This window comes from Fukomys damarensis, unplaced genomic scaffold (genome assembly GCF_012274545.1).
Source record: "Fukomys damarensis isolate Sample0158 unplaced genomic scaffold, DMR_v1.0_HiC HiC_scaffold_11, whole genome shotgun sequence".
In the NCBI taxonomy this organism is placed as follows: Eukaryota; Metazoa; Chordata; class Mammalia; order Rodentia; family Bathyergidae; genus Fukomys; species Fukomys damarensis.
In genome coordinates, this window is record NW_022900923.1 from 21,886,178 (window position 1) to 21,903,700 (window position 17,523).

General features: G+C 35.6%; 1 protein-coding gene across 1 annotated transcript in view; it reads left to right on the forward strand.

The window, feature by feature from the left end:
- Soat1 (sterol O-acyltransferase 1) overlaps window positions 1-17,457 on the forward strand; it is a 52,499-nt gene extending 35,042 nt beyond the window's left edge. The window contains exons 6-16 of the mRNA XM_033762120.1: window positions 309-591; window positions 1,317-1,395; window positions 2,037-2,118; window positions 2,451-2,496; window positions 3,318-3,447; window positions 9,415-9,512; window positions 9,718-9,762; window positions 11,724-11,822; window positions 14,200-14,335; window positions 15,223-15,368; window positions 16,820-17,457. Coding sequence (XP_033618011.1) covers window positions 309-591; window positions 1,317-1,395; window positions 2,037-2,118; window positions 2,451-2,496; window positions 3,318-3,447; window positions 9,415-9,512; window positions 9,718-9,762; window positions 11,724-11,822; window positions 14,200-14,335; window positions 15,223-15,368; window positions 16,820-16,876 — 1,201 coding nt within the window. The 3' untranslated portion in view covers window positions 16,877-17,457. The remainder of the gene's footprint in view (window positions 1-308; window positions 592-1,316; window positions 1,396-2,036; window positions 2,119-2,450; window positions 2,497-3,317; window positions 3,448-9,414; window positions 9,513-9,717; window positions 9,763-11,723; window positions 11,823-14,199; window positions 14,336-15,222; window positions 15,369-16,819) is intronic.
- The last annotated feature ends 66 nt before the right edge of the window (window positions 17,458-17,523 follow it).

The following is a 17,523-nucleotide window of genomic DNA, read 5'->3' on the forward strand; positions in this document are numbered from 1 at the left end:
TCTAGCAGAAGTATTATATCCATGACTTCAATGTGTTAATGTTGTGATTTTTCTCTTTCTAAAGTATTAATTTCTACTTTATTCTTATTCCTAAATGTTGTGGTATTTCTTTTTGTGTGTGTGTGTACCGGGGATCAAACTCAGGACCTTGCTGCTGCAAGGCAGGCAGTGGCACCACTGAGCTAAATCCCTGGCCTGTTACATTTCTAAAGGATGATAGATTGGCGTCTAAAGTTTTAAATTCCATGAATTCAATACATTTTAAAAACTTACTTCTCCGTTTTTTTCTCTGTGCTTTTTCTTTCTAGGCTGGTGCTTGAATTCAATCTCCTGTCTTATGCTTTTGGAAAATTTACTGTTGTTATTTGGACATGGTGGGCCATGTTCTTGACTACACTTTCAGTTCCCTATTTCCTATTTCATTGTTGGGCCAGTGGCTACAGGAAGAGTTCTCATCCAGTTATCTCTTCTGTTGTCTATGGCTTGTTCTTCACATTCTTCCAGCTTGGAATTCTAGGTGTGGGACCAACATATATTGTATTGGCCTATGCACTGCCGCCAGCTTCCCGGTTCATTGTTATACTTGAACAGGTATAGTTTTTTGTTTGTTTGTTTGTTTTTGGTATCAGGGATTGAACTAGGGTCCTTGTGCTTGTAAGGCAGGCGCTAGAACCACTGAGGTAAATCCCCGGCCCTGAACAGGTATAGTTTTTGAGTGTTACCCAATACAACTTTGCTCTTAGTTAAAATAGTAATAATGAAAAAAAAATAGTAAGAATGATAAGGATATTTTTATCTGAATTAATTTGGATACATTTTCATATATGGCTGTCTGTGCCATTACCTGTAGAATTAAAATATTAAATTAGATCATCTCATTCTTTAAAAATTCATTCTAGCTTCAGTGTTCTGTAGGTCTTCTGAATGAAGTAAATTATATTGAACTATCCTGGATGAATTAAAAATATTTCTAATACTTTTTATAAAAGCCCATCTGGATTATAAAACATTTTTGTAATTTACTTTTGAAGTCTTAAGACTTTTTGTATTGCCATTTAACTATTATCAACAAAGAAATTAAGTTTGTTTATATACCCTTCAGAATTTTCTAATTTATATTATCTGTTTGTAGCATTCTATTTGACTAATGGAAAGGAGCATTTCAGGAAACTGTTGTTATAACAGTGAACTTGAGTTGGTACTGTATGTAAAATTAAGTAGTTCTTTTTGTGCAAATATAATCTTGTGCTGTTCTGAGGTTGTTTATAAGAGACGTCAATAAGAGAAAGTTTATCTTTTTCTTTTTCCTCTTGTAGATTCGTTTGATAATGAAGGCCTATTCATTTGTAAGAGAGAATGTGCCAAGGGTACTAAAGGCAGCTAAGGAGAAGTCAAGTATGTAATTTCTTTGATTTAAAGATTTTTTTTTTTTTTTCTGGTACCAGGGGTTGAATTCTGGTCCTTGTGCTTGTGAGGCAGGGGGCAGAGCCACTGAGCTAAATCCCTGGCCTGCAAAGAATTATTGATAGAATATTTCAACTATGGGATACATATTGATTTGGAAGACGATCTTACTATTTCCTGATTATTCCAGTATTCCTGCCTTTTAAAAATTTTTTTGAAAAGTTTAAATATTTATTTATATATTTTTATGATGGGGCCTTACTGTTTTGCCATCTTGAGTAGCTGGGATTATAGGTATGTGCTTCTGCATTCAGCTCTGATTATTCCTATTTTGTCCTAGTACCTATAAATTTCTCATTTGACTTTTCTGTATCCTAGCTTCCACTGACTATTGCTAAACTTATTACCCCTTGCTTGTTTATTCTTTGCAAATTGTTGCTTCACACATTAGAAGTTACTCAATCACAATAATAATTTAGAGAGATTGGCAATACTAAGTGCCAAAAAAAAAAGAGTAAACAACATGAACTAAGAGGTTATGTTGTTCTTTCCTGTTCTGTGCTTCCTTGTTTTTCCCCTTTTACCTTTTCTAGAAGCAATCAAAAGCCTCTGATCTGTTTTTTCTTTTCTAGGCGCAGTTCCAGTACCCACGGTTAACCAGTACTTATACTTCCTGTTTGCTCCTACACTTATATACCGTGACAACTATCCCAGGTAATGGTTGCTCTGAAGTACAGCTATGGTGTGAAACAGAGCTATGGCATGAGTGAGGGGAGAAAGGGTGGCAGGAGCCACCTCATGTAGGTCTACTCATGTGTCCTCATTTTCTCTCTGCCATAAGCTTCATATGGTCATTCTAGCATTCTAATTTGATAAATAGCCATTCTGGATGTAACTAAGTAATTGAATTATTTTGGATCGACCCCCAAGGTTACTGAGCCATAATCCCAACCCATAAATGATATTCTGTGTGGAAAAATATTTGTTGTGCGACTTGTTACTTAAGTTTGATTACTTTAAAAAATTTTGTCTCTTTTTTTTTTTAGAACTCCCACTATAAGATGGCGTTATGTTGCTATGCAGTTTGCACAGGTACTTTTTTAGATTTATTTTTTTAACTGCTTCAGGTGTGTTGATTGGTGGGAGATGGGGACCCCGTCATAGCCCTCATCAGTTATATATACACAGATGATAATTGAATCTGTTTCAAATACTGGTAAATTCATGTGAACTGGACACTCATGAATACTGTGTGTTGAGGCAGTGTAGTCTTTTGACAGTATATGTGTGCTGTTTGTTTTGCCAACATCAAAAGTAAAATTCTTTACTAAAAGAATTATATTAATTAGTGTAGTTGTATTTTATTGGTTTTTTCAGTACCTGAAAATCTTCCATGTTTCCCTTGCCACATTAACAGAATTGTAAATTTCAGAAGATCCTATTTTAAGTTTTATTTTAAATATCCATTTGTAAAACATCAAAAGTAATTTTCTTTACTAAAAGAATTATATTAATTAGTGTAGTTGTATTTTATTGGTTTTTTCAGTACCTGAAAATCTTCCATGTTTCCCTTGCCACATTAACAGAATTGTAAATTTCAGAAGATCCTATTTTAAGTTTTATTTTAAATATCCATTTGTAACATAAGTTCTTTTATAGGTCTTACATAGGAGGAAAAAAATAGGTTCTTAAATAATCTTTTAAAATGCAATTTAATAAAGAGATATGAAAAGTCATGGTAGAAGCTAGGTTTGAATAATACCTCTGAAGGATTATTTACAATGTTATATACTAGGATGAAATGGAATGTGTGTCAACATTTATTTTAGGGTCACATATGTACATTCAGAAGAAAAATATCACCTTCCATCTGTACTTAGTAAATTTTCATTATTATTTTTGTTATGTTGCAGGTTTTTGGTTGCCTTTTTTATGTGTACTACATCTTTGAAAGGCTTTGTGCACCATTGTTTGGGAATATCAAACAGGAGCCTTTCAGCGCTCGTGTTCTGGTCCTATGTGTATTTAACTCCATCTTGCCAGGTAACATGGGGACTTGCTAATGTGGTCATTATACATTCAGAAGGAAAATAGGAAGCTGTTGCGTATGGCCATCTTTGGTTTTCTTGACTTTTTTCTGTGTATTTATATACCTATGTATCTGTATGCATCTTTACCTTTTCTCCATTTTTCTTGGAGAAGAAGTAGCCTTCTAGTTTCAAGGGAATCACTTCACTCACCTCCTGGCTTTCACTTCACATTTGCTTTCTGTCTGGTGGATGGTCTGCATTTATCCTTTATGAATTTATTATTTTTATTAGTGTAGTTTGTTTTGTTTGGTATGGGAATCAAACTCAGGACTTTGCACTTGCCGTGGAGGCTTAGCATCACTGAGCTGCAGCCCCGCCCTTTTATGAGTATGTTTGCAGTGCATAATGATTACCTTCATCCTGAGGAATTGGGACACAAGCGTAATGTATCTCAGTCCCTCCCCTTCCCTTTCAGCCATTTTTTTCTAAAGATTTTTTGCCAGCATTAGATTTATTTTAAAATCTTTATCAAGTTAATTAGGATAAAACACAGATTAACAGCCAGACTGATAGGCCAAAAAAACATATGAAACACATAAGACAATTATACTAAATCAAGATACACTTTTAGATACATTGGCCATGTTGGATTACAATAACATTTGTTGTCTTTTTTCCTTCTGTTTTTTAGTTTGTACTTTTTTTTGGGGGGAGGGGTACCAGGGATCAAACTTAGGACCTTGCGCTTGTGAGGCAGGTGGCAGAATCACCAAGCCAAATCCCCGGCCCTATTTTGCATTTTCTTTGTATATTGCGTTTCTCAAATAAGAGAAGCCACGCAATGTATATTTTTTTTTGCAATATTTAATCTTATATGTCTGATTTGCTTCATTTAATACATGGTCTCAAGATGTATTCATTTTCCTATAAATGAATCAAGTTTATCCTTCTTTGTGGCAAAGTAATGCTCTATTATGTATATATACTGTATTTTCACTACCTATTCATCTGATTGACATACTTGCTACTTTCAAGATTTAGCTATTATGAATTGTGCTGCTGTAAACATGGATATCACTGAAATATGATGTCTTTAACTCTTTTGGGAAGATACCTAGAAGAGAAATAGCTTGGTCAAATGTAATTTCTAATTTTAGTTTTTGAGGAAGCTCCACACTGATTTATATGCTGGTTTTACCAGTTTATACTCCCACCAGCAGTAAAGAAGGGTTTCTTTTTCCCCCACAGCCTTTCTAGCATTTGTTATTTTTTGATTTCTTGATGATAGCCATTCTTTCTGGAGTAAGGTACAATCTCAGTGTTGTTTTAATTTGGCCAGCAATATTGAACATGTTTTCAGTGTATTTATTGGCCATTTGCATTTCTTCATCTGAAAAGTATCTATTCATGTCAGATGCCCATTTTTTGATTGGGTCTTTAAATTTGGGAGGGGATCTAATTTTTGGGGGCTCATTGTATATTCTAAATATTAGTCCTCTGCCTGAGGTATAGCTGGCAAAATTGTTTTCCCATTCTGAAGATTATGTCTTCACTCTGTTGGTGGTTTCCTTTGTTTCCCCCGTATGTATATTGAAGAGTTTTACCTATTTTGCCTTCCGCCACATTGTGTTTGTTTTAATATTTAGATCTTTGATCCATTGTGAGATTGCATTAAATCTCTGTACAGTTTTAGAAGTATAGCCTTTTTTTTTTTTAAGTATAGCCATTTTGATTATGTTGATTCTGCTTATTCAGGAACAGGGATATCTTTCCATTTTGGGATGTCCTCTTTGACCTCCTTTTTCAGAGTGCTATATTTTTCATTCTAGAGGCTTTTCACTTCCTTGGTTAGGTTAATTCCTGAGTATTTCATTGTTTTGGTGCTATTATGCAAGACAATGTTTCTGTTGTTTTGGTACCAGGGATTGAACTCAGGACCTTGCCCTTGCGAGGCAGGTGGCAGAACCACTGAGCTAAATCCCCAGCCCATTATTTCCCTAATTTCTTTCTTGATGAGTTTATTATTGGTTTATAGGAATGTTACTGATTTTCGTGTGTTGACTTTGTGTCTTCCTGTGCTACTGAATTCGGTTATTAATTCTAGGAGTCTTTTGGAGTTTTTGCAGTGTTTTATTTAGAGATTCACGTCAGTAGAAAATAATGATAATTTAACTTCTTCCTTTTCTATTATCCTTATCCTTTTTATCCTTTTTATTTCTTTCTCTTGCCTGACTGTTCTAGCCAATGTTTTGAAAATAGTGGTGACAGTGGACATTCTTTTCTTGTTTCTGATTTTAGAGGAAAAGCTATTGGCTTCTCTCCATTTAATATATTTGCTGTTGGTTTATGATAGTTGGCTTTTTATCATATTGAGATAAATACTTCAGAGTTTTTATCATGGATGGATGTTGGACTTTGTCATCTGCTTTTTCTGCATATATTGAGATGATTGTATATGTTTTATTCTTATTTCTGATTATGTGGTGTATTATATATATTGGTTTGTATATGTTGACCATCCCTGCATTCCTGGAATGAGCCCTACTTAGTCAGTGATATATGATCTTTTTGATGGTTTGATGCATTCTGTTTGCTAGAATCTTATTAAGGATTTTTGCATGTTCATTAAAGAGATTGGCCTGTAGTTCTTAGAGAATTTCTCTTTTGGTTGTGGTCATTTGGGATTCTATGGACCTTATGTGTATGTGTATTTCTTTCCCTATATTTGGGATGTTTTCTGCCATTATTTCTGTGAACAGAATTTTTATGACATTTGTATTATCTTCTGATTTTTCAGTTATTCCAGTTACCTTAGATTAGTCTTTTCATCATCTAGCAGCTGTTGGATCCAATTTTCATGTTTTCTTGTTGTTTTTATATATATATTTTTTTCTTTTTGGTATGAGGGTTTGAACTCAGGACCTTGTACTTGTGAGGCAGGCCGTGGAACCACTGAGGTATCTGAAAAGTTGGCCTTGAAAGCATCATTGTCTTCTAGTTTTGAAATTCTGTTCTCACATTGGTCACTTCTGCTGCCCATACTTTCAGTATAGTTTTTATTTTCCTGGATTTCTGATTGAAATCTTTTCTTGGACTTAATTCTTTGCTAAACTGGTCACTTGTGGTTTGTTTAGCTTTTTATTAGTGTCTTATGAAAGCTCTTGGATTGTTTTGGGTATTGCTTCTTTTGTCTGTTTAGTGATAGCTTCTGTGATCCTGCTGAGTTTCTCTTTAATTTGTTTTCTAACCTCCTGTTATTCTTTTGAATAATTTGAGTATGTGGCTTATGCCGTCCTCCCACTCAATTGGCTTTGGGGAAGTTGAGAGTTTGGGGAAGCATTTTGTTGCCTTGTCTTCACATTTTTATTATTTCTGGTTTTTTTTTTGTTGTTTCATTTTGTTTTGTGCGGAGGTTTGGGGATGCTTATTACATGAAGACTTTGTTGCTAATATGGAGAACTCTTTAGATACTTTTCATTGATGTATTTTGTGTATTGCAAATGATGGTCCTTTGCCTCAGCCCCAAGATCTGATCACCTTGGTTAATTTGAAAAGGAAAGAAAGAGTATAATTAGCTCTTCACAGAATTCTCTGGGAGTGTACTCTAGGATTGTTATTGTCACAGTGGTAAATCTGAGTGTTGCTTTACATAGAAATAGCAAAAATTATGTGACCCTGGTAATAGCAAGCAAATCAGTTACAGTAGTATTGTCCAGGGAAAATTGGATATTCATATACCATAAGAACCAGTTGTGTATCACTCTTAACTATAGAGAAGAAAGCCACAAATATAAACATTTTAAAAACCCAGGTATTGACTTAAAGCTAATATGTTTCCAATGTGACTGCTGTATCTCTGGCTAATGATAGAAATGAATTCAGCATTTTTTTTTTTTTTTTTTGAGACAGGGTCTCACTATGTAGTTGAGACTGACCTGGAACTCATTGTGTAGTCCAGGCTGGTCTCAAACTCACAGTGTGATCCTCCTGCCTCATCCTCCCAAGTGCTAGGATTACAGGTATGCACCACCACACCCAGCTTAGCAATAATTTTATAGAGTAATTTTGGAATGGGGTAATGCAGGAGGAACATTTGAAACCCTAAACTATATGATATGAGAACAAGGAGAGAGAAGTGGTATAAAGGATCCTATTGGGATGTTGAAGGATGTTTATAGAATTAGAATTAGGTAAAGATAAGAAAAAAAAACTGATTAAGATAGAAGATAAAAAGCGGGAGAAAAATTATATTGGGATACAAATGAGAGAAAAATGTTAAAGGTAGAAGAATTAAAAAGGAAAGATAAAATTTTAAAAATACAAGATAAAGAGATAAGCAAGCAAGGACAAAGGAGAATTCCCCAAACCCCAATACACTGGTGAAGAAGAAAGTAGGAAAGGAAAGAACAAAAATAAAAAACACAAACAATACATATACTTACCACTTGCCAGTACCATGACTTTCAAATCCAGAGACTCAGCTATTGGGCATGAGGCCTGTGTCCTTTAGCTCAAACCCCTCAGGGGATTTCTTTCCAGCCTGACCACAGCTGTCTCCTCTGGCTGTCTCTCACCCAGCTATCGTGGAAATGTAACAGTGGGATCCCTGAAATTAAGGTTCTAACAATAAACCCTTCCCTAAAGTGACATCCAACCAAGCGCTGTCTCCAGGGATATGGTGGGTGTTTGTGCTAGAGACATTTATCAGGTGTTGCCTATCAAAGGGCTCACTTGGGAGCAGAATCCTGCACGTTTCTCCCTGAACCCCTCTGAAGTCCCCTGCTTTCACGTTGTCTCTAGACTTGGTTTCTCTTTCCCACAAGCCATGAGCTGGGAGCCAGGAAGGAAGTGCAGACTGCCCCTTTCATTTCATTCTTCACATTGTGTTCTGTCTCTTCAATTTCTCTGTGGGCTTTAATTTTCCTGTCAGATCCTTTCTGGTTCACAGGGATCTACTTCTCTATTTTTTCATCTTCAAGTTGTTATTTTCCGTTATCTGAATTCCAAATCTCAGAAGCTGAGTTAATGGCTACCACTCTGCCATTTTCCTTTGGCCCCTTTATCCTTTCACTATTCACTTCACTATAATCTTGCTCTTATCTTACCAGGCCACTGAAATACACTGTTAAAATCACTAATAACCTGATTCTAAACTGAGTAGGTGATTTAGCCCATATCCAGTTTGACCTCCATGAAGCACTGGATGCTCTGATCACATTTTGAAATTTCACTTGTCACTATTTATTATCTTTCCTGTCTTTCACCCATACTTCCTCTCTTAATACCATTGATTACTAGGTGCTGAAGACTCAGTAGCACACGAGACATACACAGTCTTCTGTGGGAGCTTGCATCTTATAATTTCTCTGACTTAACTCTTCCTCTTTAGTAATGTTGGTGATGCTTTGTTGTGATTCTTCCTCTTTCTCTTAGACTTCTTCCAGTAAACCTTATCTGTTATCTGTCCCTGTAGTGGGATGTATATTACATACTTGGATGTCTTTGTCTTTCTCAATTAGCAGCAAATTTCCTTGAGATCAAGGGTTGTGTCTTAAAGCAGGTTACACTCTATCCCATATTCTCTGGCACACAGTAGGTACTCTATAAATCTTTTTTGAATAAGCGAATGAAAGAAGTAGATGTATAAATGGACATTTCACAATATACTTACAATGTATATAAATCAAAGTGCTTATGGGCTTCATTTCATAGAGATGATATTTAACACTGAATATTGAAAAATAGGCATTTGCCTGGCATATATAAGTGATAGCAAGAACTTTTAAATAGTGGAATGCTGTAAGGCATGGAGTATTTGGAACGTATTTTTTAAAAATTACTTACAAAAATGTATCATCTTTCAAATGGGTAAACTCTAAAATTTATATTTTATACCAGCTAAACAAAGGATGACATGTAACTAATGGCTTGGTATGTAAGCTATTTGAAAAGACTTTTCATATTGTTAATCTTTTTTTAGGTGTGCTGATATTCCTTCTTTCTTTTTTTGCTTTTTTGCACTGCTGGCTCAATGCCTTTGCTGAGATGTTACGATTTGGGGACAGGATGTTTTATAAGGTATATATCCTTGGACTCATCTTTCTTTTTTAGATTTTACTTATTTCTTCATTGTTAAATATTTAAGCATTGTCGACTGATATTACCAGCATTTTGATACAAACATTGTGAAATAATTTTCTTTTCCACAAATATAAATGATACCAACTCTGAAATATAATTAGCTTCACCTTTGCTTCTGCCTTTAATGCCTGCTTCTTAATAGCATACGGTTTCTGCCGGATCCTGTGAGGATATATCAGTGACTAAGGTAGGAAACCATTTGTCCAGCAGGTATCATGGGACTTCTCTGACTGACTGCTCATTGATTTGGAATTGGCTGTCTGCTAAAAGTGACCTTAGCAAATTAATCCACTTAAGACTATTGAGCAATTCATGAGGGAAATACCTTTTTCCTCCTTTATTTTGAGAGGTATTAATTCTGTTCAAAACAGTGGTCTTCTATGTCTGAAGTCAGAATGGAGCTGTAGAGTAGAGCCAGAGTGTGGCTCACAGTGTTCTACAACACTCCCTACAGCCTGGCTCAAGTTTTGTTATTTGGACAACTTCCCAAATATGTCACTCAGAGAAGCACTTAAGTATGAGTTGCAAATTTTATGTCTAATTCTATTAGTCTGATCTTAAAATTTGGAACAAGGAATATAGAAAGAGACAGTAGAAGTTGGAGGTGGCTACCATCTTATTCCTGTATAATTGATTCTTAATATTTATGATACCATCCAACAGCCCTTTAGTGGTAGCACTTGATGTAGTCTCCATGACCTTATGAGTCTTTCATTATGTTCTAGCAGGATTGGGAAAATGTTTTCTGACAGTTGTTTAGGTGAACATTAGATTTAAATAATTCTGTATGTTCTATATCTTTCATCATAATTTGATAACGAGACAGAGTGAATCTAGGGACTTATTCATATGTAATACTAAAATAATGTATTGAATACTCAGCCAGAATGCCTTAACATGTTCATGATGGGGCCATAATTCATGTCTTGCTGCTTGGTGGCTGGTGGCTCTGAATTTTTTTTTTTCTCATTGAGTTTATTGGTACATTTTAGGTGTACAGTACAGTTACATTCATCTTTGGGATCTTGTACCTTTACATGACAGGTCTTGGTTATCATTTTTTCCCCTTATTCCTGCGCTCCCTTCACCCCCTCCTTCCTTCCCTATTTACAAATACTTTATTTCCATTTTTTCATTTTCTCATGTTTTTTTTCCTTTTCCCTTATTACCTTTTCCCTACCTTTCCCATTTCCCCTACACCTTTAGCGCTTTTCTTCCTACTTCGCATTGTCAATTATATCATTAGGATCTTATGTACCATTGTAGTTATTCACACCAGAGAAACTATGTGGTATTTATACATGTGTGACAAGTGTATCCTCAATATGTACCCATTTTCCTATGAATGTCTCTAATTTCTCTTTTTTTTTTTGCTACTGGGGATTGAACTCGGGTCCTTGCACTTGCAAGGCAGGCCACCGAACCGCTGGGCTAAATCCCTGACCCCAAATTTCTCATTCTTTATGGCTGAGTAGTATTACATTTTATAGAATAAATACATCTTTATCTAGTCTCCAACTGATGGGCAAATGGGCTGTTCCAAGTTTTAGCTATTACAAACTGTGCTGCTATAAGCATAGGTGCACATATATCACTGTGTTATGATTCTTTTAATTCTTTTGGAAAGATACCCAGCAGAGGGATGGCTGGGATCAAATGGAACCTCTAATCCTACTTCTTTGAGGTATCTCCATATTGATTTCCATAGTGGTTGCACCAGTCTGCACTCTTGGTGGCCCTGATTTTTATGTATTATGTTTCTACTGGTGGTGCATGCATAACTGTCCCATCTGGCAGCTTGTACCACCAGTGGTTCAAACATCTAATCACTTCATTGGTCATATATGTACCACCAGTGCTACAGTCTGCCTGATGGGGCAGTCATGTGCAATGGGTGGTTCAAGTCACCACAGGACCTTCAAGTCAGCAGAAATGTGTTAAAGGTTTTTCTTTTTTTTTTCCCCCACAATTTTAAATGTAATTCAATAATCTAATAAAAGTAAAGGTTTTTCTGACATCATTATATGGACTAACAATTTATAACAAAACACTCTGCGGTCTATGTCATCTGTATATGTTCTCAGGAATATTCTCAAGGATTTGCTTTGGGAATGTGTGTAGTTTTATGCCATTTCTTTTTTTCTTCAGGATTGGTGGAATTCTACATCATACGCTAACTATTATAGAACCTGGAATGTAGTGGTCCATGACTGGCTATACTACTATGCTTATAAGGACCTTCTTTGGGTAAGCAGCAAGATTCAGTTGATGTTATTTAAGAAGTGTATATTCTTTTCAAGGAAGTTTTGGTATTGTGCAAACTGGAAGAAATCACACTTAATTCCTCCGATAAATGGGTGATACAATAGATTCCTGTCTTCAGTTTTGTATCTAAGAACCCTTCTGCTTTGAATAACATGGAAACCAGTATTTATAGTAGTAATTACATAATACCATGTTTTTGCTTATTCTACATAATTACAAAGTAAGATTTCTTGAAGGTCTTTGGAGGAGTTGAAATGATCCACTAGTAATGGATTATTTCTTATGAATCTTATAGTCAACACATAATCTTCTTGTAGTTTTTTTCATGTGTTTTTTTTACTAGTCTCCAACTGATGGGCAAATGGGCTGTTCCAAGTTTTAGCTATTACAAACTGTGCTGCTATAAGCATAGGTGCACATATATCACTGTGTTATGATTCTTTTAATTCTTTTGGAAAGATACCCAGCAGAGGGATGGCTGGGATCAAATGGAACCTCTAATCCTACTTCTTTGAGGTATCTCCATATTGATTTCCATAGTGGTTGCACCAGTCTGCACTCTTGGTGGCCCTGATTTTTATGTATTATGTTTCTACTGGTGGTGCATGCATAACTGTCCCATCTGGCAGCTTGTACCACCAGTGGTTCAAACATCTAATCACTTTATTGGTCATATATGTACCACCAGTGCTACAGTCTGCCTGATGGGGCAGTCATGTGCAATGGGTGGTTCAAGTCACCACAGGACCTTCAAGTCAGCAGAAATGTGTTAAAGGTTTTTCTTTTTTTTTTCCCCCACAATTTTAAATGTAATTCAATAATCTAATAAAAGTAAAGGTTTTTCTGACATCATTATATGGACTAACAATTTATAACAAAACACTCTGCGGTCTATGTCATCTGTATATGTTCTCAGGAATATTCTCAAGGATTTGCTTTGGGAATGTGTGTAGTTTTATGCCATTTCTTTTTTTCTTCAGGATTGGTGGAATTCTACATCATACGCTAACTATTATAGAACCTGGAATGTAGTGGTCCATGACTGGCTATACTACTATGCTTATAAGGACCTTCTTTGGGTAAGCAGCAAGATTCAGTTGATGTTATTTAAGAAGTGTATATTCTTTTCAAGGAAGTTTTGGTATTGTGCAAACTGGAAGAAATCACACTTAATTCCTCCGATAAATGGGTGATACAATAGATTCCTGTCTTCAGTTTTGTATCTAAGAACCCTTCTGCTTTGAATAACATGGAAACCAGTATTTATAGTAGTAATTACATAATACCATGTTTTTGCTTATTCTACATAATTACAAAGTAAGATTTCTTGAAGGTCTTTGGAGGAGTTGAAATGATCCACTAGTAATGGATTATTTCTTATGAATCTTATAGTCAACACATAATCTTCTTGTAGTTTTTTTCATGTGTTTTTTTTTCTTTTGGTACTGGGGATTGAACTCGGGTCTTTGCACTTGCAAGGCAGGCCACCAAACCGCTGAGCTAAATCCCTGGCCCTCATGTGTTTTTGTTAAAAGTGGAGAAATACCTGTGTTTGGATTTACATCTTTCTAATCAGTTACATTTGTTTTCAGAGCAGAATGTATTTAGAGTGATCTTAACTGTCCTTGTTGATGCTCGTATCTCTGGATTATTATTTTTTTGGTACTGGGGATCGAACCCAGGTCCTTGCATTTGCGAGGCAGGCGGCAGAACCACTGAGCTAAATCTCCAGCTCTTTGGATTATAGATTTTATTGTTAAGGGCATCGTATGGCTAAGGGATAGAGTCTTGTGGTGGAAACAACAGTGTATGTGACTGCTAGTTCTATCATTTATAAGTAAAGTTTCACATACAGGTGAGACAAGTCTCTTCTTTCTAAATCTTATGTTTGGTAAGGATACCTTCCCTATCTGTCATGCAGTGTCACCCTGAAGATTAAAATTTGATTTTTTTTTTATATATGAAAACTATGTCTTGTCAACCATAGTAACATAAATAGAATCTCAATTAATTAAAAATTAATGTTTTTGAGGGCTGGGGATTTAGCTTAGAGGTACCTTGCCTACTTCACAAGCACAGAAGTCTGTGTTTGATCCCTGGTTAAAAAAAATTAATGTTTTTGAAAATACACACAAATCTTTGACCATTAATAAATATTTTGGAAAATGCCAAACATGTTTATGAGCATATGTCTTTCGCAGTTATTTTAATAGATTTGGATTAATCCAACGAGTAGACTTGAAAAGTCAAGCATAAATATAATTAAGTAAATACCTTTCACGTGATAATCATGTCTTAATTACTTAATGCTGAATTACTTAAAATTTAAAATTTTTTTTATATTTTCTTATTACCTTAGTTTTTTTCAAAGAGATTCAAAGCTGCTGCCATGTTTGTTGTCTTCGCTTTGTCTGCTGTGGTTCATGAATATGCCCTAGCTGTTTGCTTGAGCTACTTCTATCCAGTCCTCTTTGTGCTCTTCATGTTCTTTGGAAGTAAGTACCTTGATATGCTGTGAGTCCCGGGTGTTAATGTTAACAGACAAAAAGAAACTAAAATCAATGTACAAAAGCTAGATTGTAGTAATACCATTGCAAGGCAGTGCATGTGTACCACATGGTTAGACTGTTGGCTTAGAATAATTACATACAACTGCCTCAAGATGTTTATAATTTGAAGTGAGAAAATGAACTAGGAAACCTCTTGACCATTGATAACACTGATTTGATAGAATGTGAAGCCTGTCTGTATAAACAACTTCCCCACTCATAAACACCAGCAGTGTGTATTTCTGGAAAACTGACCATTTTTGTCCTTTTTTTAAAATTTGGTACTGGGATTGAATTCAGGACCTTGCGCTTGGGAAGCAGGCAGCAGAACCACTGAGCTAAATCCTTGGCCCAAACTGACCATTTTTGAAGAGGCAGAGAGGATTAAGTTAGAATGTGAATAATTCTTTTTTTTGTACCTGGGAGTGAACTCGGGTCTTGGCGCTTGCAAGGCAGGCCACCAAACCGCTGAGCTAAATCCCCAGCCCAGAATGTGAATAATTCTTGAAATGTATTGTTACTTGTTCCATTGATTTTCTATTAAGTACTGATTGATAATTTCAACAGTGAATCTTCATTTTCATTTATACGACCAGCATCCAGGGCTAGGGATGTGGTCAGTGACACTGTGCTTGGCTAGCATGTACTAGCCCCTGGGTTCAATCCTCAGTACTTGAAAAACAAAAACAAAAAACAGAATGTTAAGAATAAAACATATATATAAACATTTGGTGTTCACTGTGATGATTGAATGATGATAGTAGATAATTGAGGGCTTTCATCTTATGGATTATGTTTTGATAACTATCTGTTTTTCTTTCCCTTCTATCTAGTGGCTTTAAACTTCATTATCAATGATAATTGGAAAAGGCCAATTTGGAACATTATGATGTGGGCTTCCCTTTTCTTGGGCCAGGGAGTACTTGTTTGTTTTTATTCTCAAGAATGGTATGCACGTCAACACTGTCCTCTGAAAAATGTGAGTCAATAAATTCAACTGGAATGCAGACTTACTTGTCCCTCAATGTGGTTCGTGGGCAATATTAAGGAGGCTAATAGGGAGATTATGATGAATTTGGCAAAAGGATGTAAATGTGATGTAAAAAGTTTATTCTGTAATGTTATTTTGCTTTCCTTGAAATTTCTCCTTTCTTTGCTTTAACTTGAACTGACCCTAGTTCTTGGTTTTCTTTCTTATTCCTTTTCAGCTTTTTCTTGAACCTTTTCTAGTTTCTTCCTGTCACCTGAAAATCTAGGTACTGTCCAGGGTTTTTCCAGTAGTACCTAAACATACGTATATATTTCACTATTTTTCCCCAAACAGTAAACTCTTGTAAAATTGTCAGACAACATTGATAGGGGTAGGATTCCATCCCCCTTGATTCTTATTGTTTTGCTTTTTTTTTTTTTTTTTTTTTTTTTTTTTTTTGTAATTATGTTTAGGTTTCACTTATTCTTAGAGCTTTGGTTTTTAGCTGTGTATAGAAAACTCCCAAATTTGAGGGGTAAGGGTACCTTCTTGATATATCTGATTGTGTATTTCTTCCTGGTGCTTATAATTGAAGATCAGATTGTTCAGATTCTTCCTATAATTTTCTTCTTTCTCTGTAACCAGTCTTTGTTATGTAGCTTTAATTCTCCCTTATTTTCTAATGATCCCTTTGTGCATCTGAACTGAGTTTGGACTCATCCATGCTCATGCTGCTTTCTCCCTTTTTTGTGGGGGGTAGTACTGGGGATTGACCTCAGGGCCTTTGCATTGAACTATATCTTTATCCCTTTTATTTTGAGAAAAAGGCTTGCTAAGTTCCCCAGGGTGGGCTTGAACTTGTGACCCTCGTGCCTCAGCCTCCCCAAGTGCTGGAATTACAGTTATGCACCACTGTGCCCAGCTAATCATGCTCTTCTTCGTGCTCACATTCCACATGTCATCAAATCCAATTTGGATGCTGCATTTTCTATGATGCTTTTTAAAAATTCTTGCTTCCATCTTTTCTATTTCTGAACTTTGTACTTTATCTGCTTCTCCTTTAAGTAGTTCAGTAATCTAAAATCTCATGTTACAGTCATTTGTGTACATACTTTATCAACCTTATCCTACCACTATTTTGATTTTAGGGTTGTGCTAAAATAGGAAGACAAGCTGCCAACAGACAGTACCTATTTGAATTTGGTCAGTAGTCCACGCAATTATTTAGTTTACTAAACTTCAAAAACTTTATGGGAAGCCTTGAAATTGAATAATTGGTGCATATGTAAGAATACTGAGCATCTTTTGGATTAGTGAGCTTCTTATAACTTAAAGATTACTGACATGTTAAGAGGCAGCCTCCAGATGTACCATATATAATATTAACACCTCTGCCTATCCTGTACCTCAGACACAGTGAACACAAATAACCATTTTTCTTTTCTTTTTCCACATCATAGCCTACATTTCTGGATTATGTTCGGCCACGTTCCTGGACTTGCCGTTACGTGTTTTAGAAGCTTGGACTTTATTTCCTCTTTGTCACTGAAGATTTGAATGTTCTGCCTGATTTGGGGCCGGCTGTTTCTAGCTGTTACTGAAGTTGGGACCACTCCAGCCTTTACAGCACATCGTGACTCACTCCATTCCTATCTGGGCTGTTGAATATCACTGGAATCTTGTATTCTACCCCCAGCCCCCTTCTCGGGAGAAGGGAGACTTGTAGCTGAGGTTATGACAGATTTTTGCTGGGTCATCTCAGTTTAAGCCCTGATGATTGTACCTGTTTCATGAATCTTTCTAGTCAGAAAGTAAACATCTCTCTTTTTTTATTTTTTGTCACTGAGTTATCCAAAAAGAGTTATAAAGAACAAGATCATTTAAGTACTTCTGGCTTAGAATTTTTTTCATACATACTATTAGAAGTTATGCTAATTAAAAATGCAATTGGGGAAGAGAAGAAAAAAACATGTAATAGTTTTTTGCTATTTCTAGCAGAAAGGGAAGATAATCTATTTTCCAAGATAATCTCATTATATACTTTAATTTGTAATGTTTTTAATGTTCAAGTCTGTTCATCTTTTTCCTTCTCTGTGCAATTTAGGTCACAATTTTTGTGAAGCATTTAGCTGCCTTTCCCCTTGAATTGTTTGTATCCATAATA